Genomic DNA, 27,500 nt, shown 5'->3' with positions numbered 1-27,500 from the left:
AGCTATTTTAGCATGCATCTAGAGCGTCTGTGGTATCAAAACACTGTTAGCAGAGTTAGTGTAGCATGTTAGCTATTTTACCACGCATCTAGAGCGTCTGTGGTACCAAAACACTGTTAGCAGAGTTAGTGTAGCATGTTAGCTATTTTACCATGCATCTGGAGCGTCTGTGGTATCAAAACACTGTTAGAAGAGTTAGCATAGCATGTTAGCTATTTTAGCATGCATCTAGATTGTCTGTGGTATAAAAACACTGTTAGCAGAGTTGGCGTAGCATGTTAGCTATTTTAGCATACATCTGGAGCATCTATGGAATCAAAACACTGTTAGCTATCTCTGTTAGTAAGTATACCTCCAGAGCCCCGTGGGGCTGCTCCGGACTGATGGTTAGCATTACCATAATTGGCTAAATGTTAGTTGCTGCCCTAAATTAACACTTCTCAGCTCTCCATCCCTCCTTGTCCTCTACTCTCCGCTCTCTTTCCACTCAGAGCACAAACGTAGCCTCCCCCTCCTCTTCTCCCCTTCTCTCCATTCCTTCTTGTCCTCTACTCTCCACTCTCTCTCCACTCAGAGCACAAACGTAGCCTCCCCCTCCTCTCTATCTCCTCATCTCTATCCATCTCGTCTAAACAGAACAGACATAGAGGTTGACCTGTCACTTCAAATGTCTCTCTCCCTTTCTATCTCTCCCTGCCCCATCTCTGTATCTCTGTCTTTTTCTCCCTATTTCTCTCTCTCTTTATAGTTCTCTCTCTCGCTCCCTTTCTATACCTCTATACCTCTTTCATGCCCGTCCATATATATCTCTGTCTGTCTGTCTTTATCCCTCCTTTATCTGACCAGGCCAGTCAATAGAAATGTCCTGCTCTTAATTATTTTGTTGGTGTGATAGTTGGAAAACGGTAGGAGGAGGGGAGGAGAGAGAGAGGGTGGGAGGAGGGAGGAAGGATAGGAGGAGGGAGGATGGGAGGAAGGAGGGAAAATGGGAGTTGGGAGGATGGGAGGAGGGAAGACGGGAAGGAGGATGGGGGACTCTATGTAAACACGCAGAGACCTATAAATAGAGTAATAGACAGAGAGGAAGAGGGAGAGGGAGAGGGAGAGGGAGAGGGAGAGGGAGAGGGAGAGGGACATTTCTATTGACTGGCCTGGTCAGATAAAGGAGGGATAAAGACAGACAGATAGAGATATATATGGACGGGCATGAAAGAGGTATAGAGGTATAGAAAGGGAGCGAGAGAGAGAACTATAAAGATAGAGAGAAATAGGGAGAAAAAGACAGAGATAAAGAAATGGGGCAGGGAGAGATAGAAAGGGAGAGAGACATTTGAAGTGACAGGTCAACCTCTATGTCTGTTCTGTTTAGATGAGAGGGAGAGGGAGAGGGAGAGGAAGAGGGAGAGGGAGAGGAAGCGGGAGAGGGAGAGGGAGAGGGGGAGGAAGAGGGAGAGGGAGAGGGAGAATGAGAGAGAGAGAAAGGCAGATACAGGGAGAGCAAGCGAGAGCAAGAATGAGATAAAGACAGAGAGAGAGGGCAAGCTTTGCTTAGAGAATAAAATTGCTTCCAAAAGTCAGGGATTAGTGCTTCCCTAGAGGATTTTTACTCCAAAAGCCCAATCCGGGGCAGCGCACCAACCCGAGTTATCTTAATTCAGTTAAGCCCTGACACACACACACGCACACACACACACACACACACACACACACACACACACACACACATACGTGCACTCACACACACAGACAAACCCGTACACACACACATGCACTCACACACACAGACACAAACCGCACACACACACAAACACACAATCACTTGCACACAAACAAACACAGAACCCTCGGGCAAGTAAATATACAGAAATAAACACTGTTCTACGTCATATCACTCGTAAAAGGATGAGGAAGATGAAGAGGAAGTGGAAGAGGAAGAAGGAAAGTGGTGGGACACTGGAGAGGCCACTAGTTGATCATTGGGTAAACTACTATTAAGTGCATATTCCACATGTGGCCTGAGGGTGAGGTAAGGAAAGGGGATGCGCGTGCACACACACACACACACACAGATAGAGAGAGAGGGAGGAAGAGAGAGACAAAGCACTTAGAGGCTCATTAGCAGCAGATTACTCAGCACCTGAGCCTTCTAAACTGGTAAACACACACACACACACACTACACAAACACACACACACACACACTCACTAAAGACAGCGATGCTGGGAATAATTGATGTTATATTATACAGTATTGTACAGTAGAACTATAATCATTTCAGGCACGCTTCCCGTAAAGTAAGTGTGTATACTCCCATGTTGGATATAATTTGGATGATATTTAGATTCACACACACACACTCCCTCTGAGAAGCACACACACTCCCTCTGAGACGCACACACACTCCCTCTGAGACGCACACACCCTCCCTCTGAGACGCACACACACTCCCTCTGAGACGCACACACACTCCCTCTGAGAAGCACACACACTCCCTCTGAGACGCACACACACTCCCTCTGAGAAGCACACACAGTGTGTGGGCAGGTGTGTGAGAGATTGTGAAGACTCACTAGTGTATCTCAATAGTGTATGTTGCTTTAAATGGCATATAACATAATAACAATATAATAATACCACCTGGTGGTAAAGTGCACCATATTGCTGCCCTGCAAGTTGATGGGTAAGGTGGATGGTCTGGGTTGTAATTGAGTACTGTTAACTTTAAAACTACAAATGAGTTGTTTTACTCAAAGGAGTCAAGCCAATTGGTTTCCTCAAACCATTTGAGTTAACAGAACTTTTTATGTTTTAAAGCAGGGTGAGGTGGGTTGGTCTAAGGTGAGTCGTCCTAGGGGTGTGAGGTGGGTGGAACTCGGGTTGGTCATCCTAGGGGTGTGAAGTACGTGGGTTGAGGGTGGGTCGTGCTAAGGGTGTGAGTTACGTGGGTCGAGGGTGGGTCGTGCTAGGGGTGTGAGGTACGTGGGTCATGCTAAGGGTGTGAGGTACATGGGTCGATGGTGGGTCATGCTAGGGGTTGTTAGTTGAGGGGGTGTTCACTAGATATATCTGTTTCTTTCCATTGTGGCTTCGCTAATATCATGGTTCCCATGGCAACACCTTAGCATGGAACTCTGTTCTCCTTCAGTGGGTACAGTAAACAGAATGTGTGCATAAATGCGTGTGCATGGATGCGTGTGAATGGATGCGTGTGTATGGATGCGTGTGTATGGATGCGTGTGTATGGATGCGTGTGTATGGATGCGTGTGTATGGATGCGTGTGTATGGATGCGTGTGTATGGATGTGTGTGTATGGATGTGTGTGTATGGATGCGTGTGTATGGATGCGTGTGTATGGATGCGTGTGTATGGATGCGTGTGTATGGATGCGTGTGTATGGATGCGTGTGTATGGATGCGTGTGTATGGATGTGAGTGTATGGATGTGTGTGTATGGATATGTGTGTATGGATGTGTGTGTATGGATGCGTGTGTATGGATGCGTGTGTATGGATGCGTGTGTATGGATGCGTGTGTATGGATGCGTGTGTATGGATGTGTGTGTATGGATGTGTGTGTATGGATGCGTGTGTATGGATGCGTGTGTATGGATGTGTGTGTATGGATGTGTGTGTATGGATGTGTGTGTATGGATGCGTGTGTATGGATGTGTGTGTATGGATGCGTGTGTATGGATGCGTGTGTATGGATGCGTGTGTATGGATGCGTGTGTATGGATGCGTGTGTATGGATGCGTGTGTATGGATGTGTGTGTATGGATGTGTGTGTATGGATGCGTGTGTATGGATGCGTGTGTATGGATGCGTGTGTATGGATGCGTGTGTATGGATGCGTGTGTATGGATGTGTGTGTATGGATGTGTGTGTATGGATATGTGTGTATGGATGTTTTTTTATTTCACCTTTATTTAACCAGGTAGGCAAGTTGAGAACAAGTTCTCATTTACAATTGCGACTTGGCCAAGATAAAGCAAAGCAGTTCATACAACAACACAGAGTTACACATGGAGTAAAACAAACATACAGTCAATAATACAGTAGAAAGAAACAAGTCTATATACGATGTGAGCAAATGAGGTGAGATAAGGGAGGTAAAGGCAAAAAAAAGGCCATGGTGGCAAAGTAAATAGAATATAGCAAGTAAAACACTGGAATGGTAGATTTGCAGTGGAAGAACGTGCAAAGCAGAAATAAAAATAATGGGGTGCAAAGGAGCAAAATAAATAAATAAAATAAAATAAATGCAGTAGAGAAAGAGGTAGTTGTTTGGGCTAAATTATAGATGGACTATGTACAGGTGTAGTAATCTGTGAGCTGCTCTGACAGCTAGCTTAAAGCTAGTGAGGGAGATAAGTGTTTCCAGTTTCAGAGATTTTTGTAGTTCGTTCCAATCATTGGCAGCAGGGAACTGGAAGGAGTGGCGGCCAAAGAAAGAATTGGTTTTTGGGGTGACCAGAGAGATATACCTGCTGGAGCGTGTGCTACAGGTGGGGGATGCTTTGGTGACCAGCGAGCTGAGATAAGGGGGGACTTTACCTAGCAGGGTCTTGTAGATTACCTGGAGCCAGTGGGTTTGGCGACGAGTAAGAAGTGAGGGCCAGCCAACGAGAGCGTACAGGTCGCAATGGTGGGTAGTATATGGGGCTTTGATGACAAAAAGGATGGCACTGTGATAGACTGCATCCAATTTGTTGAGTAGGGTATTGGAGGCTATTTTGTAAATGACATCACCGAAGTCGAGGATTGGTAGGATGGTCAGTTTTACAAGGGTATGTTTGGCAGCATGAGTGAAGGATGCTTTGTTGCAAAATAGGAAGCCAATTCTAGATTTAACTTTGGATTGGAGATGTTTGATGTGGGTCTGGAAGGAGAGTTTACAGTCTAACCAGGCACCTAGGTATTTGTAGTTGTCCACGTATTCTAAGTCAGAGCTGTCCAGAGTAGTGATGTTGGACAGGCAGGCAGGTGCAGGCAGCGATCGGTTGAAGAGCATGCATTTAGTTTTACTTGTATTTAAGAGCAATTGGAGGCCACGGAAGGAGAGTTGTATGGCATTGAAGCTTGCCTGGAGGGTTGTTAACACAGTGTCCAAAGAAGGGCAAGAAGTATACAGAATGGTGTCGTCTGCGTAGAGGTGGATCAGAGACTCACCAGCAGCAAGAGCGACATCATTGATGTATACAGAGAAGAGAGTCAGTCCAAGAATTGAACCCTGTGGCACCCCCATAGAGACTGCCAGAGGTGCGGACAACAGACCCTCCGACCCTCCAAGTAGTTGGTGAACCGGGCGAGGCAATCATTTGAGAAACCAAGGCTGTCGAGTCTGCCGATGAGGATGTGGTGATTGACAGAGTCAAAAGCTTTGGCCAGATCAATGAATACGGCTGCACAGTAATGTTTCTTATCGATGGCGGTTAAGATATCGTTTAGGACCTTGAGCGTGGCTGAGGTGCACCCATGACCAGCTCTGAAACCAGATTGCATAGCAGAGAGGGTATGGTGAGATTCGAAATGGTCGGTAATCTGTTTGTTGACTTGGCTTTTGAAGACCTTAGAAAGGCAGGGTAGGATAGATATAGGTCTGTAACAGTTTGGGTCAAGAGTGTCCCCCCCTTTGAAGAGGGGGATGACCGCAGCTGCTTTCCAATCTTTGGGAATCTCAGACGACACGAAAGAGAGGTTGAATAGGCAGGTAATAGTGGTGGCAACAATTTCGGCAAATAATTTTAGAAAGAAAGGGTCCAGATTGTCTAGCCAGGCTGATTTTTAGGGGTCCAGATTTTGCAGCTCTTTCAGAACATCAGCTGACTGGATTTGGGAGAAGGAGAATTGGGGAAGGCTTGGGCGAGTTGCTGTGGGGGGTGCAGTGCTGTTGACCGGGGTAAGGGTAGCCAGGTGGAAAGCATGGCCGGCGGTAAAAAAATGCTTATTGATATTCTCAATTATAGTGGATTTATCAGTGGTGACAGTGTTTCCTATCTTCAGTGCAGTGGGCAGCTGGGAGGAGGTGTTCTTATTCTCCATGGACTTTACAGTGTCCCAGAACTTTTTTGAGTTAGTGTTGCAGGAAGCAAATTTCTGCTTGAAAAAGCTAGTCTTGGCTTTTCTATCTGCCTGTGTATATTGGTTTCTAGCTTCCCTGAAAAGCTGCATATCATGGGGGCTGTTCGATGCTAATGCAGAATGCCATAGGACGTTTTTGTGTTGGTTAAGGTCAGTCAGGTCTGGGGAGAACCAAGGGCTATATCTGTTCCTGGTTCTAAATTTCTTGAATGGGGCATGCTTTTTTAAGATGGTTAGGAAGGCATTTAAAAAAAATAACCAGGCATCCTCTACTGACAGGATGAGATCAATATCCTTCCAGGATACCCCGGCCAGGTCGATTAGAAAGGCCTGCTCACTGAAGTGTTTCAGGGAGCGTTTGACAGTGATGAGTGGAGGTCGTTTGACCGCTGACCCATTATGGATGCAGGCAATGAGGTAGTGATCGCTGAGATCTTGGTTGAAGACAGCAGAGGTGTATTTAGAGGGCAAGTTGGTTAGGATGATATCTATGAGGGTGCCCATGTTTACGGGCTTTGGGGGGGTACCTGGTAGGTTCATTGATAATTTGTGTGAGATTGAGGGCATCAAGCTTAGATTGTAGGATGGCTGGGGTGTTAAGCATGTTCCAGTTTAGGTCGCCTAGCAGCACGAGCTCTGAAGATAGATGGGGGGCAATCAGTTCACTTATGGTGTCCAGAGCACAGCTGGGGGCAGAGGGTGGTCTATAGCAGGCGGCAACGGTGAGAGACTTGTTTTTAGAAAGGTGGATTTTTAAAAGTTCAAATTGTTTGGGTACAGACCTGGATAGTAGGACAGAACTCCGCAGGCTATCTTTGTAGTAGATTGCAACACCGCCCCCTTTGGCAGTTCTATCTTGTCTGAACATTTTGTAGTTAGGGATGAAAATTTCAGAATTTTTGGTGGTCTTCCTAAGCCAGGATTCAGACACAGCTAGAACATCCGGGTTGGCAGAGTGTGCTAAAGCAGTGAATAAAACAAACTTAGGGAGGCTTCTAATGTTAACATGCATGAAACCAAGGCTATTACGGTTACAGAAGTCATCAAAAAAGAGTGCCTGGGGAATAGGAGAGGAGCTAGGCACTGCAGGGCCTGGATTCACCTCTACATCACCAGAGGAACAGAGGAGTAGAATAAGGGTACGGCTAAAAGCAATGAGAATTGGTCGTCTAGAACGTCTGGAACAGAGAGTAAAAGGAGGTTTCTGGGGGCGATGAAATAGCTTCAAGGTATAATGTACAGACAAAGATACCGTAGGATGTGAATACAGAGGAGGTAAACCTAGGTATTGAGTGATGATGAGAGAGATATTGTCTCTAGAAACATCATTGAAACCAGGAGATGTCATCGCATGTGTGGGTGGTGGAACTAATATGTTGGATAAGGTACAGTGAGCAGGACTAGAGGTTCTACAGTGAAATAAGCCAATAAACACTAACCAGAACAGCAATGGACAAGGCATATTGACATTAAGGAGAGGCATGCTTAGTCGAGTGATCAAAAGGGTCCAGTGAGTAGTGAGGTTGGTTGGGGTCATGGCGATTCAGACAGCTAGCCGGGCCAAGCTAGCATAGGATGGAGGTGTGTGTGTATGGATGTGTGTATATGAATGCGTGTGCATGAATGTGTGTCTGTGTATGGACGCGTGTGAATGGACGTGTGGATGTGTGTGTATGGATGTGTGTGTATGGATACGTGTGTGTGTGCATGGATGTGTGTGTGCGTGGATGCGTGTGTGTATGGATGTTTGTGTATGGATGTGTGTGTGCATGGATGCATGTGAATGGATGCGTGTGTGTATTGATGTGTGTGTATGGATGTGTGTGTGCATGTGTGTGTGTGTGTGTGCATGGATGTGTGTGTGCATGGATGTGTGTGTGTGCATGGATGTGTGTGTGTATGGATGTGTGTGTGCATGGATGTGTGTGTGCATGGGATGTGTGTGTGCATGGATGTGTGTGTGTATGGATGTGTGTGTGCATGGATGTGTGTGTGCATGGATGTGTGTGTGTATGCCCATAAGCTAGATCACGGTAGATCAAATTAGCCCACAAACACACATTCTCAATCTAACTAAATTTCCTCTCTTGCAATGAATAATGTATTGAGCTTTCAGGACTCGTCTAAGGACATCTCTGAACTAATGATCGATACAGTAAACAATTACAGGTAGTATACGTCCCCAATAGCAATTCCCTACATAATGTACTACTTTTGACCAGAGTCCTATGTGACCTATAGTGGGAAGAAGGAGGGGTGTCAATGGGAAGAAGGAGGGGTGTTAGTGGGAAGATGAAGGGGTGTCAATGGGAAGAAGGAGGGGTGTTAGTGGGAAGATGGAGGGGTGTCAATAGGAAGAAGGAGGGGTGTTAGTGGGAAGAATGAGGGGTGTCATTGGGAAGAAGGAGGGGTGTTAGTGGGAAGAAGGAAGGGTGTCAATAGGAAGAAGGAGGGGTGTTAGTGGGAAGATGGAGGGGTGTCAATGGGAAGAAGGAGGGGTGTTAGTGGGAAGAAGGAGGGGTGTCAATGGGAAGAAGGAGGGGTGTTAGTGGGAAGAAGGAGGGGTGTCAATGGGAAGAAGGAGGGGTGTTAGTGGGAAGAAGGAGGGGTGTTAGTGGGAAGAAGGAGGGGTGTCAATGGGAAGAAGGAGGGGTGTTAGTGGGAAGAAGGAGGGGTGTTAGTGGGAAGAAGGAGGGGTGTCAATGGGAAGAAGGAGGGTGTTAGTGGGAAGCTGGAGGGGTGTCAATGGGAAGATGGGGGGTGTCAATGTGAAGAAGGAGGGGTGTCAATGGGAAGAAGGAGGGGTGTTAGTGGGAAGAAGGAGGGGTGTCAATGGGAAGAAGGAGGGGTGTTAGTGGGAAGAAGGAGGGGTGTCAATGGGAAGAAGGAGGGGTGTTAGTGGGAAGAAGGAGGGGTGTCAATGGGAAGAAGGAGGGGTGTTAGTGGGAAGAAGGAGGGGTGTCAATGGGAAGAAGGAGGGGTGTTAGTGGGAAGATTGAGGGGTGTCAATGGGAAGATGGAGGGGTGTTAGTGGGAAGAAGGAGGGGTGTTAGTTGGAAGAAGGAGGGGTGTCAATGGGAAGAAGTAGGGGTTTTAGTGGGAAGATGGAGGGGTGTCAATGGGAAGAAGGAGGGGTGTTAGTGGGAAGATGGAGGGGTGTCACTGGGAAGGAGGGGTGTTAGTGGGAAGATGGAGGGGTGTCAATGGGAAGAAGGAGGGGTGTTAGTGGGAAGATGGAGGGGTGTCAATGGGAAGAAGGAGGGGTGTTAGTGGGAAGATGGAGGGGTGTCAATGGGAAGAACGAGGGGTGTTAGTGGGAAGAAGGAGGGGTGTCAATGGGAAGAAGGAGGGGTGTTAGTGGGAAGAAGGAGGGGTGTTAGTGGGAAGAAGGAGGGGTGTCAATGGGAAGAAGGAGGGTGTTAGTGGGAAGATGGAGGGGTGTCAATGGGAAGATGGGGGGGTGTCAGTGTGAAGAAGGAGGGGTGTCAATGGGAAGATGGAGGGGTGTTAGTGGGAAGATGGAGGGGTGTTCGTGGGAAGAAGGAGGAGTGTTAGTGGAAAGAAGGAGGGGTGTCAATGGGACGAAGGAGGGGTGTTAGTGGGAAGAAGGAGGGATGTTAGTGGGAAGAAGGAGGGGTGTCAATGGGAAGAAGGAGGGGTGTTAGTGGGAAGGTGGAGGGGTGTCAATGGGAAGAAGGAGGGGTGTTAGTGGGAAGAAGGAGGGGTGTTAGTGGGAAGATGGAGGGGTGTCAATGGGAAGAAGGAGGGGTGTTAGTGGGAAGAAGGAGGGGTGTTAGTGGGAAGAAGGAGGGGTGTCAATGGGAAGAAGGAGGGGTGTTAGTGGGAAGATTGAGGGGTGTCAATGGGAAGAAGGAGGGGTGTTAGTGGGAAGATTGAGGGGTGTCAATGGGAAGATGGAGGGGTGTTAGTGGGAAGAAGGAGGGGTGTTAGTTGGAAGAAGGAGGGGTGTCAATGGGAAGAAGTAGGGGTTTTAGTGGGAAGATGGAGGGGTGTCAATGGGAAGAAGGAGGGGTGTTAGTGGGAAGATGGAGGGGTGTCACTGGGAAGGAGGGGTGTTTGTGGGAAGATGGAGGGGTGTCAATGGGAAGAAGGAGGGGTGTTAGTGGGAAGATGGAGGGGTGTCAATGGGAAGAAGGAGGGGTGTCAGTGGGAAGATGGAGGGGTGTCAATGGGAAGAACGAGGGGTGTTAGTGGGAAGAAGGAGGGGTGTCAATGGGAAGAAGGAGGGGTGTTAGTGGGAAGAAGGAGGGGTGTTAGTGGGAAGAAGGAGGGGTGTCAATGGGAAGAAGGAGGGTGTTAGTGGGAAGATGGAGGGGTGTCAATGGGAAGATGGGGGGGTGTCAGTGTGAAGAAGGAGGGGTGTCAATGGGAAGATGGAGGGGTGTTAGTGGGAAGATGGAGGGGTGTTCGTGGGAAGAAGGAGGAGTGTTAGTGGAAAGAAGGAGGGGTGTCAATGGGACGAAGGAGGGGTGTTAGTGGGAAGAAGGAGGGATGTTAGTGGGAAGAAGGAGGGGTGTCAATGGGAAGAAGGAGGGGTGTTAGTGGGAAGATGGAGGGGTGTCAATGGGAAGAAGGAGGGGTGTTAGTGGGAAGAAGGAGGGGTGTTAGTGGGAAGATGGAGGGGTGTCAATGGGAAGAAGGAGGGGTGTTAGTGGGAAGAAGGAGGGGTGTTAGTGGGAAGAAGGAGGGGTGTCAATGGGAAGAAGGAGGGGTGTTAGTGGGAAGATTGAGGGGTGTCAATGGGAAGAAGGAGGGGTGTCAGTGGGAAGATGGAGGGGTGTCAGTGGGAAGATGGAGGGGTGTCAGTGGGAAGAAGGAGGGGTGTCAATGGGAAGAAGGAGGGGTGTTAGTGGGAAGATGGAGGGCTGTCAATGGGAAGAAGGAGGGGTGTTAGTGGGAAGATGGAGGGCTGTCAATGGGAAGAAGGAGTGGTGTTAGTGGGAAGATGGAGGGCTGTCAATGGGAAGATGGAGGGGTGTTAGTGGGAAGATGGAGGGGTGTCAATGGGATGATGGAGGGGTGTCAATGGGAAGAAGGAGGGGTGTCAATGGGAAGAAGGAAGGGTGTCAGTGGAATCAGAGCTCCAAGGTAATTCTCTATCAAAGTTTGCCAGCTTGATGAATAAAATATGATGTTTAAAATGTTTTAAATAATAATAATTTAATTGGGATTCCTGTGTGTCGGGTTCGTGGCAGAGAGAGGGGGGGTAGAGAAGGGAGAGAGAAGAGAGAGGAGGTGGCTATAGGCGTAGGCCTACTGCTCAGTACTGTACACATTCTGACAGATCCAGAGTCAGCTACTGGAGGTGGTCCAGTGGAAAGGTAACAAGGCTCATAACCAGAAGTTTGCTGAGCATGAAAACCCAGTAGCGTTACAGTTCTTGACACAAACCAGTGTACCTGGCACCTACTACTATACCCCATTCAAAGGAACTTAAATCTTTTGTCTTGCCCATTCACCCTCTGAATGACACACATACACAATCCATGTCTCATTTCACTCAAGGCTAAAAAAATCCTTCTTCAGCTTGTCTCCTCCTCTTCATCTACACTGATTGAAGTGGATTTAACAGGTGAAATCAGTAAGGGATCATAGAATTCACCTGGATTCACCTGGTCGGTCTGTCATGGAAAGAGCAGGTGTTCTTAATGTTTTGTATATCACTCTCTGTCTCTTTCGTCATCTCCTTCCACCACTCTCTCTCTCTCTCCTTCTCTCTCTCCTTTATCCTCTCTCTCTCTCTCTCTCTCTCTCTCTCTCTCTCTCTCTCTCTCTCTCTCTCTCTCTCTCTCTCTCTCTCTCTCTCTCTCTCTCTCTCTCTCTCTCTCTCTCTCTCTCTCTCTCTCTCTCTCTCTCTCTCTCTCTCTCTCTAACAAGCCCAGGCAATGCGGCTCAGATTGGTGTGAAATCGCCTCTTAACAGGCGGGAAATGGGCTCTGTTATTTTTGGAGCAGCGAGACATGGGAGACCATCAGACCATCATTCTCGCTCTAATGGCCAGGTGATAGAGGCAGAGGGGGAAGACACACACACACTAAGACACACTTAGGAATGAGAGGGTAATGAAGAGAGAAAGGGGGGAGAGAGAAAGAGAAAGAGAGGGGAAGAGAAGGAGAGAAAGGTAGAGAGAGGAAGAAGGTAGACAGGAGGAAGACGGGAGAGGACAGGAGGCTAAGCTAGGACTCAGATCCCAGTAGTATGATTCCCTCTGTTCCATAAGGAGTAAATCTCAATTAGCTCCGCTCCACGTTAATAATCGCATTTGACCACAGAGATCCACACCTGACAATGAGTAGCAACCAAACCTGAGCCACAGCCACACCAGGAAGTTGCAGGGGAAATGGGCCTGTGAAGAGTGTGTGTGTGTGTGTGTGTGTGTGTGTGTGTGTGTGTGTGTGTGTGTGTGTGTGTGTGTGTGTGTGTGTGTGTGTGTGTGTGTGTGTGTGTGTGTGTGCGTGAGCCACTCTAGAGCAGGAAGTGTCAACAGGAATCCCATCGTCTCCTGGAGGTACATATCACCCTGACACACATCCACAGGCTGTCTGGATCCCCCCACCACACACACAACATACAAATCACCCAAATAGTATGCATTTTACAGTTAATGACAAAATAATTCCAGACTGTGCTATTTGTGTGCTTATTTATGATATTATAGTCACCTTCTCATGATAAATACTCTTATAGCGAAAAAAAACAAGGCCTAGTTAATTCATTTAGACTTCATTTAGAACATATTGATACAGGTTTGATTTGTAAAGTTCAAATAGGGTATCGTCTTGCACATCACGATTTCTCAACCATATATCGTCAATGTCAAATATCGCAAATACTCGATATTATCATATGCAGACCCAACCCTAACACACACACACATCACTCTCTCTGTCTCGCTGTCTCACACGCATGCACACAGAGACTGTGGATGATGTGGACTGAAGTATGGGTTTGTACCACAGGAGATTGGTGGCACCTTAATTTGGGAGAGCGGGCTCATGGTAATGGCTGGAGCGGAATAAGTGGAATGGAATGGTAGCAAATACATCAACCACATGATTTCCAGGTGTTTGATGCCATTCCATTTACTCTGTTTCAACCATTATTATGAGCCATCCTCGGCTTGGCAGCCTCCACTGGTTTGTACATTATTTCCTCTGACAGATCCAGAGCATACCATGAACACACACAAAGTGCCAACCGCTCGGCACACACAATATCATTTTCATTCATTTCCATTCATCATCAATGAATTTCCTTTCGTTCTAAAACAGTTGTAGCCCTTAAAATGGCAGATTTGTCCAATGATAAGCACCTAAATTAGAAGCAGTGGCTGTAAAGTGAAATGCTGTACATGACATCAGAGCTCAGGGTCGTGGCTTTACAGCACTGTATGGGATACAACTGACAGCGCTCCAAAAGGTGACCACCAGTCAAATCAGATGTCCCTATCCCTCTTGCTAATTGGGCTACTTTTGCACATGTTTTGTTGTCAGAGAGAGGGGAATGCTGCAAATCAAGCGGACTCATTGCGTTCTGGAACATGAGATGTTGAGGATTATAATAAACTCCACTTTGATGTCATATAAGCAAACCAAAACACCCGTGAGTCCAAATATGCACTTCACATTTCAATATCATAAAACGAATGTCATATACAGTATCAGCGTTTACGATCGTTTGATGTACAGTTAGAAGATGACATGTCATACCCTGAGTTGTTCTTAAAAGAATGAGTCTATGTTTGATATTTTTTGAAAGAAACTAAGCCATGGAACACCCTCCTGAATGCACTCATGACTCCATTCGATGTGCACCAAAATGACTCTCTGTTTCTCTGAAGTGCCTTGTGAAAGCCTAACGCTGTAAGATCCTATTTTATAACTTAGCTAGTCATGTTGGCAATAGAATAAGCTTCCAAATGACGCCCACCTGACCCAGATTGTGATGTATAATGGACCATTCTTTGGATTGAGTAAACCACAAATGAAATCGAATCACATTTTATTTGTCACATGCTTGGTAAACAACAGGTTTACCTGTTTACTAACAGTGAAATGCTTACTTATGGCTCTTCCCAACAAAAAAAAAAACAAAGGAAATACTAGACAAATAGAAAAATAATTACAGGAGGAATAAATACACAATGACAAACGATAACTTATGCACGGGGTACCAGTACCAAGTCGATGCGCAGGGGTACGAGGTAATTGAGGCAGATACAGTATGAATACTGAACAAAAATATAAACGCAACATGCAACATTTTCTACGATTTTACTGGGTTATAGTTCATAGATGTAAATCAGTCAATTAAAATAAGTGCATTAGGCCCTAATCTATGGATATCACGTGACTGGGAATACAGACACGTGTCTGTTGGTCACAGATAACTTTTTTTTTAAAGTAGGGGCATGGATCAGAAAACCAGTCGGTATCTGGTGTGACCACCATTTGCCTCATGCAGCGTGACATATCTCCTTCGCATAGAGTTAATCAGGCTGTTGATTGTGGCCTGTGGAATGTTGATCCAGAGCACGTTGATCCAGAGCATCCCAAACATGCTCAAGGGGTGACATGTCTGGTGATTATGCAGGCAATGGAAGAACTGGTTCAAGGAATTGTCTACAGATCCTTGCGACATGGGGCCGTGCATTATCATGCTGACCCATGTTGTGATGGTGTTGGATGAATGGAACTACAATGGGCCTCAGGATCTTGTCACAGTACCTCTGTGCATTCAAATTGCCATTGCTACAATTGCAATTGTGTACGTTGTCCATAGCTTATGCCTGCCCATACTATAACCCCACCGCCACCATGGGGCACTCTGTTCACAACGTTGACATCAGCAAACTTCCCGCTCACACGGTGCCACACACGTTGTGAGGCTGGTTGGGCGTACTGCCAAATTCTCTAAAATGACATTGGAGGAGGCTTATGGTAGAGAAATGAACATTAAATTCTATGGCAACTGCTCTTAAACACTCGCCCCCCAATACCCCCAAAACACATGTAAATATTGGACTATAAATTGTGCCTTCCTGTATTATACTTTTGCTAAAATGTTTATTATATTCTACCGAGCCATTTGCTTTATGTTCATATAATTTTCTTCTATTATTTCTTATTGTTGTTTCATTGTCGAGAAGGAACCTGCAAGTACGCATTTCATTGGACAGTGTATACCATGTGTATCCTGTACATATGACTAATCAAACTTGAATCTTGAAACAGACACATGAATGAACACTCACATGAAGTCAGAACTAGAGAGGGACCAGGCTTCAGAACCACTCAAACTTACCATAAGAGTTTTCAATGTAATACCAGGTAGGTTATAGAGAACACATCCTCTTTTACAAAAGATACATCAGGTTCTCCAACCCAAACAGGAATGAATAAGGCTTTTCTCTGGCTGTGTAGAGACCATAGAAATAGATAGAGGACTCTTGTGCCCAAAAGCTTGTTTTAGCATGGGCAGTGCCATTCAGGGCTTCCACCATTTTAATGTAGTCAACTGGACGAGGATTCCTATAGCTTGGGAGCAATCAGCCAATGACAGAGCATTGTCTTCTTCAAATTGGGTGCTCTGGTTTGTAAATGGCTTTACTATCGCCATCTAGTGGTCACAACAAATGAATGACAAGATTTGGTTCAGGACTCCAGCACAGCAGGTGGGGGTAAATCAACAATATTAGCTTTACCCCTCATTCCAAACTGGAAAAACTACCCAAAACAGCTCAACACTGGCCCCTAGTGTCCGCACCGACTTAATTTCAGAAGCACTCTATCTCGCTAACTATTGTGGTTCAATGTAAATCAGATTATGGTGATACAGACTTTGGTTATTCCTGGTTTTAACAATACAACCATGACCTATCTATGTGTCTATCTTGTATCCAGATCTAATGCATTGGTATCGGATGGAAAGCCCTTAGCAAAGGGAAACATTGAGGTTGATATATTGGACTTCATGTCATAGACTTTTTGGGGGAGAGAAATTAACAAGATATAGGTTAAATCATGCAAATACACCAATCCAGAATGGTAGCTTAAAGGCCCTTGCCGTGTTGCGGTATTAAATCAAATCAAATCAAATGTATATAGCCCTTCTTACTTCAGCTGATATCTCAAAGTGCTCTACAGAAACCCAGCCTAAAACCCCAAACAGCAAGCAATGCAGGTGTTGAAGCACGTTGGCTAGGAAAAACTCCCTAGAAAGGCCAAAACCTAGGAAGAAACCTAGAGAGGAACCAGGCTATGAGGGGTGGCCAGTCCTCTTCTGGCTGTGCCGGGTGGAGATTATAACAGAACATGGCCAAGATGTTCAAATGTTCATAAATGACCAGCATGGTCAAATAGCAGGTCTGGGACAGGTAGCACGTCCGGTGAACAGGTCAGGATTCCATAGCTGCAGGCAGAACAGTTGAAACTGGAGCAGCAGCACGGCCAGGTGGACTGGGGACAGCAAGGAGTCATCATGCCAGGTAGTCCTGAGACATGGTCCTTGGGCTCAGGTCCTCTGAGAGAGAGAAAGAAAGAGAGAAAGAGAGAATTAGAGAGAGCATACTTAAATTCACACAGGACACGGGATAAGGCAGGATTATAGCACAGACAAACCGAGAGACAGACAGACAGACAGACAGACAGACAGACAGACAGACAGTGAGCGACAGACAGACAGACAGACAGACAGACAGACAGACAGACAGACAGACAGTGAGCGACAGACAGAGAGAGAGAGCGACAGACAGACAGACAGACAGACAGACTCCCTCACCACTAGGCAGAGGTCACAGCGGTCTAGTTCCTCTTCAACCCAAGTCAGGATGTCAGAGTCCAGAGTCTCCCCAAACCAGACCACATCAGGCCTGAGCGGACCACTAAAGCCACCCTGCTTACACCTGGTGAGGTACACACACACACAATCAAGTTAGAACACTCCATCCTGTCCCCTACTTGGGGATCCACAACAATTCATATGATTGTGATCTACTGCCATCTAAAGGTGACGTTATTAACAAACCAAATCAATCAATATTACATTTCTAAACTGTACATTACATTTCTAAACTGTACCACCTGGGTAGGTGATGAGGAGGGATCTGAGTATCACTGGTGTTTGACTCTGCTGCACTAGAGAGAAAGACAAAGCGAGAGAGAGACAGCCATAATAAATAAATACTGTTACCAACAAGTTGCTGACCTGACTATGACTGTGACTTACCCTTTGCCCTCCAGGGCAGCACAGATGGGGCTCTTGTGGCTGACCGCAACATTACCACAGTTCATACAGCTGGTTTTAAACAGACTGCCTGTGGAGGAGGAGGAGAGGAGGAAGAGAGGAGAGATTAGAAAAGAGAAGAGAGTGACAGTAGACAATAATAATGTGCCAGACTGACTGTGGTTACAGAAACCGACAGATGAGGAGAGAAGGAGAAGGATTAGTAGAGAGAAGAGAAAGAGAAGAAGAGAGAGAGACAGTAAACAAAGAACGAGGGAACCAGACACAAATAAAAGTAGCCATACAACATCTACAGACTAGTCTAGTACCCAGATCAAGCTAACTACTGTGGTTAGTACCCAGATCAAGCTAACTACTGTGGTTAGTACCCAGATCAAGATAACTACTGTGGTTAGTACCCAGATCAAGATAACTACTGTGATTAGTACCCAGATCAAGCTAACTACTGTGGTTAGTACCCAGATCAAGCTAACTACTGTGGTTAGTACCCAGATCAAGATAACTACTGTGGTTAGTACCCAGATCAAGCTAACTACTGTGGTTAGTACCCAGATCAAGCTAACTACTGTGGTTAGTACCCATATCAAGATAACTACCGTGGTTAGTACCCAGATCAAGATAACTACTGTGATTAGTATCCAGATCAAGCTAACTACTGTGGTTAGTACCCAGATCAAGATAACTACTGTGGTTAGTACCCAGATCAAGATAACTACTGTGGTTAGTACCCAGATCAAGATAACTACTGTGGTTAGTACCCAGATCAAGATAACTACTGTGGTTAGTACCCAGATCAAGCTAACTACTGTGGTTAGTACCCAGATCAAGATAACTACTGTGGTTAGTACCCAGATCAAGATAACTACTGTGGTTAGTACCCAGATCAAGATAACTACTGTGGTTAGTACCCAGATCAAGCTAACTACTGTGATTAGTACCCAGATCTAGCTAACTACTGTGGTTAGTACCCAGATCTAGCTAACTACTGTGGTTAGTACCCAGATCTAGCTAACTACTGTGGTTAGTACCCAGATCTAGCTAACTACTGTGCTTAGTACCCAGATCTAGCTAACTACTGTGGTTAGTACCCAGATCAAGATAACTACTGTGGTTAGTACCCAGATCAAGATAACTACTGTGGTTAGTACCCAGATCTAGCTAACTACTGTGGTTAGTACCCAGATCTAGCTAACTACTGTGGTTAGTACCCAGATCTAGCTAACTACTGTGGTTAGTACCCAGATTGAGGGAAAGCATGTTTTTAGATGAGGCGAATAATCAATTTCTACAGAAATATAATTGCTTTCACATCTCTAAATTGTCTTGATCAGGCTTCCCTAAGCTGAGAACACTGTGTAGAGATTGTTTTGAAGTCTGTGAAAGTTTATATGGTATATCTACAGCCTAGACTACTACCCAGGATGAAGTGACTATTAAACAATGGAATGAAACTAGCCTTCAACAATATTCTCTGAAGACACACTTCAATAACATGAGCCCCCCAATAATCACTACTAGCTAATCAGACACAGGTTTACACCCCAAAATGGCACACTATTGCCTATCACCTGTAGAACTCTGGTCAAAAGTAGTGCACTTCATGGGGAATAGGGTGCCATTTGGGACGCACCCCCAGTGACAGTGACAGTGACATCGCAATATTATCGTGACTCTACTAGCTAGCTATTCGGGACAGTGAAAGTCAGCCTGAGTGACATTTCCGTGGTTACAATACCGTGTATCTCCAGGACGTTGGTGGATCTGGCGCGGTAGTGCAGCTCGTCGATGTTCTGTGTGATGACGGTGACGCGGCGTCCCTGTCTCTGCAGCCGCGCCTCACACTCTGCTATGGTTGGGGCTCTTCCTCAGCATCACCTGACATGTAATGTATGAATTTTTGTATAAATGTCTTGTTGTACTTTCACTTATACCATTGTAAATTAAACATGTTCAGTAAATTGCATTTCTTCACCTCTCTCCGGTAGTGGTAGAACTCCCACTCCTTGGATGGGTTCTGACTGAATGCACCAGGGGTGGCCAGGTCCTGATGTAGGGGAAGAGAGGAAGAAGACAATAAGATAGAAAAAGAGAAAATGGGAAGAAGGAGAAGGAGGAGGGAGAAACAAGGGAAGAAAGAGAGAGAGGGGGCGGGAGCGGAGGTGGAGAAAGGGAGAGGGAGAAACAGGAAGAAACAGAGGGCCCTGGTCAAAAGTATTGCAATATAACAGGAATAGGGTTCCATTTGGGATGGGAGATACCCAGTCAGTTGTACAACTGAATGCATTCAACTGAAATGCCTGAGCAGGTGTGTGTTTACCTGGGCTTGCCATTTCCTCCAGAAGCTTACTTCTCTGAAGGTTGGGACCCCACTCTCTGCGCTCAACCATGATCCCGTCAAGATGGCCACGTGTTTGGCTTTAGAGAACAAGTCCCTGAACGCTGCCAGGTCTGAAAACACATGCAGTGTGTGTGTGTGTGTGTGTGTGTGTGTGTGTGTGTGTGTGTGTGTGTGTGTGTGTGTGTGTGTGTGTGTGTGTGTGTGTGCGTGCGTGCGTGCGTGCGTGCGTGCGTGCGTGCGTGCGAGCGTGCGTGTCTGTGTACTAGTCCTACCTGAGCTGTGTCTGGCCATATCCTGTCTGCCCTGGGTCCGGGGCTCTTTGAGACGGACACACAGCTGAGAGGTGATGCCTCTACTGGTGCACTGACATACAATCATCAGGGTTAACTAACTCAGGGCTGGGACAGACAGGAGGAGAGAATACACACATTATAAAAAGAACACAGGAAGAGAGAATACACATATGTGACACACACATTAAGAAGTAATGGGTCACCAGAATACCTGCACCCCACAGATGTTGACACAGCAAAGGACATTGAACTTAATTCAATTCAGACAAAAAACATGATTTATCCCAGAGGGACAATTACTTTGGGCATGCAAAGGTTTCTTGAGCTCTGTAGATGACAGCTATCTAGTATCCAATGCAACTCAAGCACAGGGCTGTGTTCAGCATAGCCACAAGAAGTAGAGGTACTGAGGGTGCTGCAGCACCCCCTGATGAATCCAAATACAGTACCAGTCAAAAGTTTGGACACACCTACTCATTAAAGGGTTGTTCTTTATTTTTTACTATTTTCTACATTGTACAACAATAGTGAAGACATCAAAACTAGGAAATAACACATGGAATTATCTAGTAACCAAAAATGTGTTAAACAAATCAAATATTTTGTATTTGAGACTCTTCAAAGTAGCCACCCTTTGCCTTGATGACAGCTTTACACACTTTTGGTATTCTCTCAACCAGCTTCATGAGGTAGTCACCTGGAATGCATTTCAATTAACAGCGGTGCCTTGTTAAAAGTTAATTGTGGAATTTCTTTCCAACTTAATGCGTTTGAGCCAATCAGTTGTGTTGTGACAAGGTAGGTGTGCAATACAGACGATAACCCTATTTGGTAAAAGATCAAGTCCATATTATGGCAAGAACAACTCAAATAAGCAAAGAGAAACACTAGTCCATCATTACTTTAAGACATGAAGGTCTGTCAATCCAGAACATTTCAAGAACTTTTAAAGTTTCTTCAAGTGCAGTCACAAAAACCATCAAGCGCTATGATGAAACTGGCTCTCATGAGGACTGCCACATGAAAGGAAGACCCAGAGTTACCTCTGCTGCATAGGATAAATTCATTAGAGTTAACAGCAACTCAGATTGCAGCCCAAATAAATGCTTCACAGAGTTCATGTAGCAGACACATCTCAACATCAACTGTTCAGAGGAGACTCCGTGAATCAGGCCTTCGTGGCCGAATTACTGCAAAGAAACCATTATTAAAGGACACCAATACGAAGAAGAGAACTTGCTTGGGCCAAGAAACACGAGTAATGGACATTAGACCGATGGAAATCTGTCCTTTGGTCTGATGAGTCCAAATTTGAGATTTTTGGTTCCAACCGCCGTGTCTTTGTGAGACGCAGAGTAGGTGAACGGATGATCTCCGCGTTTGTGGTTCCCGCCATGAGGCATGGAGGAGGTATGATGGTGTGGGGGTGCTTTGCTGGTGACACGGTCTGTGATTTGTTTAGAATTCAAGGCACACGTAACCAGCATGGCTACCACAGCATTCTGCAGCGATACACCATCCCATCTGGTTTGCGCTTAGTGGGACTATCATTTGTTTTTCAACAGGACAACCAAACACACCTCCAGGCTGTGTAAGGGCTATTTGACCAAGAAGGAGAGCATTAGCCACATATTTCATTTATCTGTACTGCTCTAGGGTTATTATTATTGCTTGGATAACCTCATTAACTATTGTGTATTGATTTATTTGTCATTATTTTTATGCTGTGCGCACTGCACAGATCACTGGAAGAGTTATCACTGAATTAACACTGTGAAGTATTGTAATGTTTGTTTATGTTTCAATTAATCCCATAAGGGATGGGCACGAAAATAAAATGTTGTTGATTCAGTCATTCATTTACTATGTTATGTCTAGTCTATGAGACCAGGCTGGAATTTATCCATGTCCTTACCCTGTTTAGGCGGTATATGTAAGAGGTGTGTTGTGTTCTGTATTGTGATTGGAAAGTGCTATTAGTTGACACAGTTGTTTTTTTCATTCGCTTGACATAATTTGATTACAGGATTAAAATTTTTGAGATGAACAAATCAGGTGACAAATAGAAAAACACGCTGTAAATGACAATGAGTTCGTTCGTGTTTGCATATCTTCGACACTTCTGGTTCCATTCTGTCCATTGTACCATCCACTAGATGGCGTGAGCTTGATTTCAAATTAGAGAAAATAGTTGGAGAATAGCAGCTATCAGATGGCATGGGGGTGATGCATGTAGATTGGTGTTTGCTTACAGATCACTTGACAACTACTAGAAACCCCTGCCATGAAGGCTGTGGAATCCAACATAATACGCCATAATGAAGAAGACCGAAAGTCTAGACATCTAACTCCCATCGTGTAGTAGGGTAAGGTTTGATACCTGAGAGAAAGGGCCAAACAGTCTGAGGATAGGATCCCCAATTATACGGATTTATACTGATGATGTGTTCTCACAATAGCAACTATGTGTTATTCTGTGCTATGGCAGACAAGGAAAGTGTGTGTGTATTACTCTTTATTTTTTTCAGAAGGGAGGAGGGACTTCTTCTAATCGAATGTCACTGCTCATCTCGTGCCATTGGAGGTGGTTCGCCCATCTCTCTTTCTCCCTCTTCCCGTCACCTCCGTTTCTCATCGACCGCCCCACCTACACCGTCTGCCCGTGCATGAGCGGTGGCGGCGCCGAGTGTCGTCTCGCTCAGTCCCACCGGTTGCCCGTGGACAGACGTTGCCCGACCGAGGACACCTAAATGGCGGCGTTACCGGAGGATGAGATAGACCGTCGGCCGATCCGGAGAGTCCGGTCCAAGAGCGATACGCCTTACATCACCGAGGCGCGTCTCTCTCTCCACCTGGAGACAGGTAGGTGAAACACGCGCGCACCGCCGCACAGACATACACGCACTGTCTGACTGCGTGTACCTAGTGGTTGGCTAGATGTGGGGTTCGCGGTTCGACTCATTGTGTTACAGACAGTAGCTCAAGGAGATGCGTGTCATGGAAAACTATGTGATGTATTTTTCTCCCCATTTTGCCAATTGTATGCTATCAAATGGAGAGGATTGTGTTATGACATACTATATGTGACGTTATAGTCTGTCTGTTCAGAGCTGCGCTGCGGCTTGATGGGAATGTGATAACTATGCACACAGTGCCTCCTTCATGCATTGTACATCAGGCAGCTGAGCGAATATAGTCTTGTATTTAGATTGGTTTCCAACGTGTAGGCTATATTTAAGATGACATTATAGGCCTATAGTATGAAGAGGATTTTCAAAATAATGTCGATGAAATGATTTTACAATGAAAGGGTCTGTTATCTTGCACTGTTGTCGATTAGGTTCTAACCAACTGGCCATACATTTTAAATCTAAACCCAATATTCTGCAGCTGAATCCATTACTATCTTTAGTTAGATAGTGTGACTGTGCGGCTTCTAGCTGGTTTGCAGATTTCCATATGCCAGAGCATATGTGGATGACTCGACTCACTTGCATGAATGCAGCTGGACTTGTTCTATAATCTAGGCTACATTCTCACTGTGACTGACCAGATCCAATTTTAGACGTTGCTTCTGTTTTGGGGTTTGTGTGACCGACGATAGTAGCCTATTCTGCATCTACAATAGCCAACAGCCTGTAGGCTACACGCGTCACGCGCAGGAGCTGTCCTCTCTGTCATGGTGCTTAAACTGAAACTGCCACCGTTCCAAATCACGCGACAGACAGCGGACCCCGATTGATTAGTACGAATGTTATTTTCCACACATCAGATTATTCACGTCAGACAGATATTCATAATATATGGGTAACCGTACTCTAAGGTTTGTGGATGTGTGTCAAACGACTCCCCCTATCCATCGTTATAAATCCCAGTCACGTGGTGTGCAGTGAGCGTATATTCTCCCTATCCGACAGATGCCAACTCTCGGTGGAGGAAGCCTCACATACTGGCTATTATTCTGCTCTACCTGGCACATTTGTCTTATCGAGGTATTTTCCTAGTGTTCAGTTTATTTGCTGAATTTATTCGGTATTCCATTATGGATTATAATTGATTTGGGAGTTGGGTTAGATACATTTACATAAATTACTTTAATGTAGCCTAAGCTTGCGGTGAATGCATTATTCTAGTTGACAATTGTATACAGATTAAATGTAGAGTAGCCTGCAACAGTCACACATGGCTCCATTTGTGCTCCAGGATACGCTGTACATGGAATCATCCACATGCTCGTCTTAAACAGAGTTCTTACCCACCCCCTCATAGTCTCACAGACAGTGCTCCCACCAACCCGCCTCTCAGAATAAGGCAACCTCAGAGAGTTAACACACACAGGAAACTTTATTGTCAAACAGCAGTAATGATCATGGAAATGGTCTGAAAGGGTACAAAGAATGAGAGATAATGAATATAAATGGATGCAGTAAATGCAACAGAATAACAATATGTAATAACATGGATATAAACAGTGCAATTGTGCAAAGGAATAGACTAGATTATTGAAAGCAATAGTACAACAGTGATAGTGATGAATAAAACAAAGGACTGTGTGAAATAAACAAACATGTTAAATGTAATGTAACATACATAACCCAGTAGTAACCATACAGGGAATAATAATAACGACTACTAACAAATAATAAACAAAGGCAAATCCCAGCCAAAACAACAATGAACACTACTCACTTTTACCATACACCCGTACCGTACACCCACCTCTGACCTGCACTGTAGGCAACCGCCAGCGGGACAAGGTCTTATTTCTAGGAATACAAGAGCATGCATCGGGCCTGGCTAGCCAGTGCAGGATCAGGTAGATCTTTTCCGCCAATCAGATTGTGCATGATCAGCTCATGCAAAGAGTGTGGGCCGAGTGGGCCAAAGCTGATGGGCTGAGACCATGGCTCCTCACCTGAGGAGAGCTAGGGTGCGTTCCTAAATTCACTCCAGAGCAGTTTTATTTAAAGTCGGGGTCGCGACTGCTAATGGGTCTCAAAATGTAAAAAAATATATTTAAAAATGCGGGGTGTAGGAAAAAATAATAGTACAACGTTTTTGAGAAAGATCATTTGAAATATGCAATTTTATTGAGTAAATGTATTTATTGTTTTCTTTTCATTTTGATGAGATGAAAACGCAATGAAGGTTATTTGTTTATATAAAAATGTACATTTACAGATTTTAAGGCTGTGTCATTAGATTTTGGGTGGGGTGAGGTCGCAAGAAATTAGTGGGGGGAAAAAATCAGGTCCCCAGAAATTCTGGCTGAAAAAATGGGGTCCCCACTGAAAAAGTTTGAATACCACTGCTCTAGAGTCAGAGTGTGCTCTGGGCGTTTGTACATTTAGAGCATTGCCAGAATGTTGTTTGTGAATTCAGTGTTTCGTTCTCGTGGCATTCAAAGCGCTCATTTTGGATGCACTGGTCGAGGAGTAGGGTTGATCGGAGTATTCAGCAGTCAAGCAACCATGCCAACTGGCTAAAGTTGGCTAGCTTTCTAGCTACTTCCAGATACAAATGAGAGAACAATCAACATTTGACTTACCCTAGCAGAGCTGGTAGAGCTGCTAAGCTGTTTTCATGTTAACAAGCAGGTTGAGTGACTGTAACTGTGTTACTGGCAACCATTTAGTTCAGATGTTTTGTCAATGTTTACTTACACCTGTCATAACAACTAAGGCCGGCTCCAGGCATAAGCGACATAAGCGGTCGCTTAGGGACCTCAGTCGGGGTCTCAACTTACTGTTGAGAGTTAGAATAGTAGAATACACCAGGTGGAAGTTAGAAACGTTTTCTTCTTTTATCAGTCACTGACAGTCACTCAATTAGCCATGTCTGATAACAATTTTTAGATTGGTAAAATTAGTCTAGCCAGTTATCTAAACTTGTAGTAATCATGGCCACCAACCTACCCACCAGACATGCCACCAGGGTTTTTTTCACAGTTCCCAAATCCATAACAAATTCCAGAAAGTGTACAGTATTATATAGAGCCATTATTGCATGGAACTCCCTTCCATCTCATATTGCTCAAATAAACAGTAAACCTGGTTTTAAAAAGCAGATAAAGCAACACCTCACGGCACAACGCCTCTCCCCTATTGGACCTAGATATTGTGTGTGTATGTATTGATCTGTAGGCTATGTGAGCCATTTTGTAATTGATGTAGTTCTGTCCTTGAACTGTTCTTGTCTATTAATGTTCTGTATGATGTAATCTTTCATGTTTTGTGTGGACCCCAGGAAGAGTATCCTAATAAAATACCAAAATATCCCTATTGATTTTGTTAGTCACTCTCACTCAGATGTCATATGAACATGGCATAAGTCATGGCAAAATATGTAGAATTGCAGGAAATGAACTTTAAAATGTACTTTTTTCTCTCTGCCATCAAAAATGTACCCGTATGGTGGGGAACCTACTAACCAAATCTCTCTTAGGGCCCTCAAAAAGGCTATAATAACCACATTTCTTAAATTCCTCAAATATTTTGCGCTCTAGCACTCTCAACCCAGAGTGCTCTGAAATTGGAGTAGGTTGTCAGGGTGAATTTTACAAACGCACCCCTAGACTCAACAGCATCAGTTCGACATGGACAAGTGTGCACACAAACAACACAGGGAGTGAAATAGTGTCCTGTGGTGGCCTCAGAAGAGGGAATTCTCTTCACTAGTCTCTCACAGACAACCACGCAATGCTTTCACCCTCCTCCACATAGTGTGCACTCACAGATGCAGGAGCATTAATAGTACCAACACATAATGTATCCCAACAGTCCCTACTCCTAGAAAAAGGGTTCCAAAAGGGTTCTTTGGCTGTCCCCATACGAGAACCCTTCTTGGTTCAAGGCATAACTGTTTTTGGTTCCATGTATAACCATTTTGGGTTCCATGTAGAACCCTCTGTGGAACTGGTTCTACATGGAACTACAGTGGAAATTTCCTGTATTTACCAAATCATGAGAGCAAACCACACACAAGTCAGAGTTATCATAAAGTCCATCTTTAATTATATGAGCTTCATCACAACCCTGTGACTCTCAGATCAATTCAGTGTCTATAAATGAATTCTCTGAGAGTCCTTACACATTGCAACTGAGATCCTTTATAGCAAAGACACACATAGCCAGACAGCATTGGCTATAAATTATCGTTCAGCTTTGTCTCCTAAACTATGTTCTTATCTCGCTCTCAGGACCATAAAACAAAACCTCATCAACAGGCATATATCAAATACACCCCTCCTGGACAAGATCACAGAGACACAGTGACTGGCACACAGACATTGTGGAGCCAAGAGATAATTGGTTCCCCCTCAATCGATCCATTCACATGGTTTAAAAGATATGTTTACATATGAAGACAAGCTTGACCTCTCCCCTCTCTGCGGCCCAAGTAACTGAACCCTGACAGAGAACAGATAACTGCAACCTGCCAACAGTATTATCCAAAAATAGACATTCTAATGACATATCTCACATAAGCATGAAATAAAAATAATAAAACATTATTTATAAATGT

At 45.0% G+C, this 27,500-nt stretch overlaps 1 protein-coding gene and 1 pseudogene across 1 annotated transcript in view; one reads left to right on the top strand and one right to left on the bottom strand.

The window, feature by feature from the left end:
• Nucleotides 1-16,613: 16,613 nt before the first annotated feature.
• LOC139409769 (NAD-dependent protein deacylase sirtuin-5, mitochondrial-like) lies at nucleotides 16,614-20,061 on the bottom strand (annotated as a pseudogene).
• Nucleotides 20,062-22,704: 2,643 nt separating this feature from the next.
• The window catches only part of LOC139409425 (phosphatase and actin regulator 1-like), a 47,466-nt gene continuing 42,670 nt past the window's right edge, over nucleotides 22,705-27,500 (top strand). The window contains exon 1 of the mRNA XM_071154569.1: nucleotides 22,705-22,838. Within this exon, the coding sequence (XP_071010670.1) occupies nucleotides 22,727-22,838 (112 nt within the window). The 5' untranslated portion in view covers nucleotides 22,705-22,726. The remainder of the gene's footprint in view (nucleotides 22,839-27,500) is intronic.

Source organism: Oncorhynchus clarkii, chromosome 5, assembly GCF_045791955.1.
Source record: "Oncorhynchus clarkii lewisi isolate Uvic-CL-2024 chromosome 5, UVic_Ocla_1.0, whole genome shotgun sequence".
Taxonomy (NCBI): Eukaryota; Metazoa; Chordata; class Actinopteri; order Salmoniformes; family Salmonidae; genus Oncorhynchus; species Oncorhynchus clarkii.
Note: the sequence above shows the minus strand (reverse complement) of the source record. Positions and strands in the feature narration are given on the sequence as shown.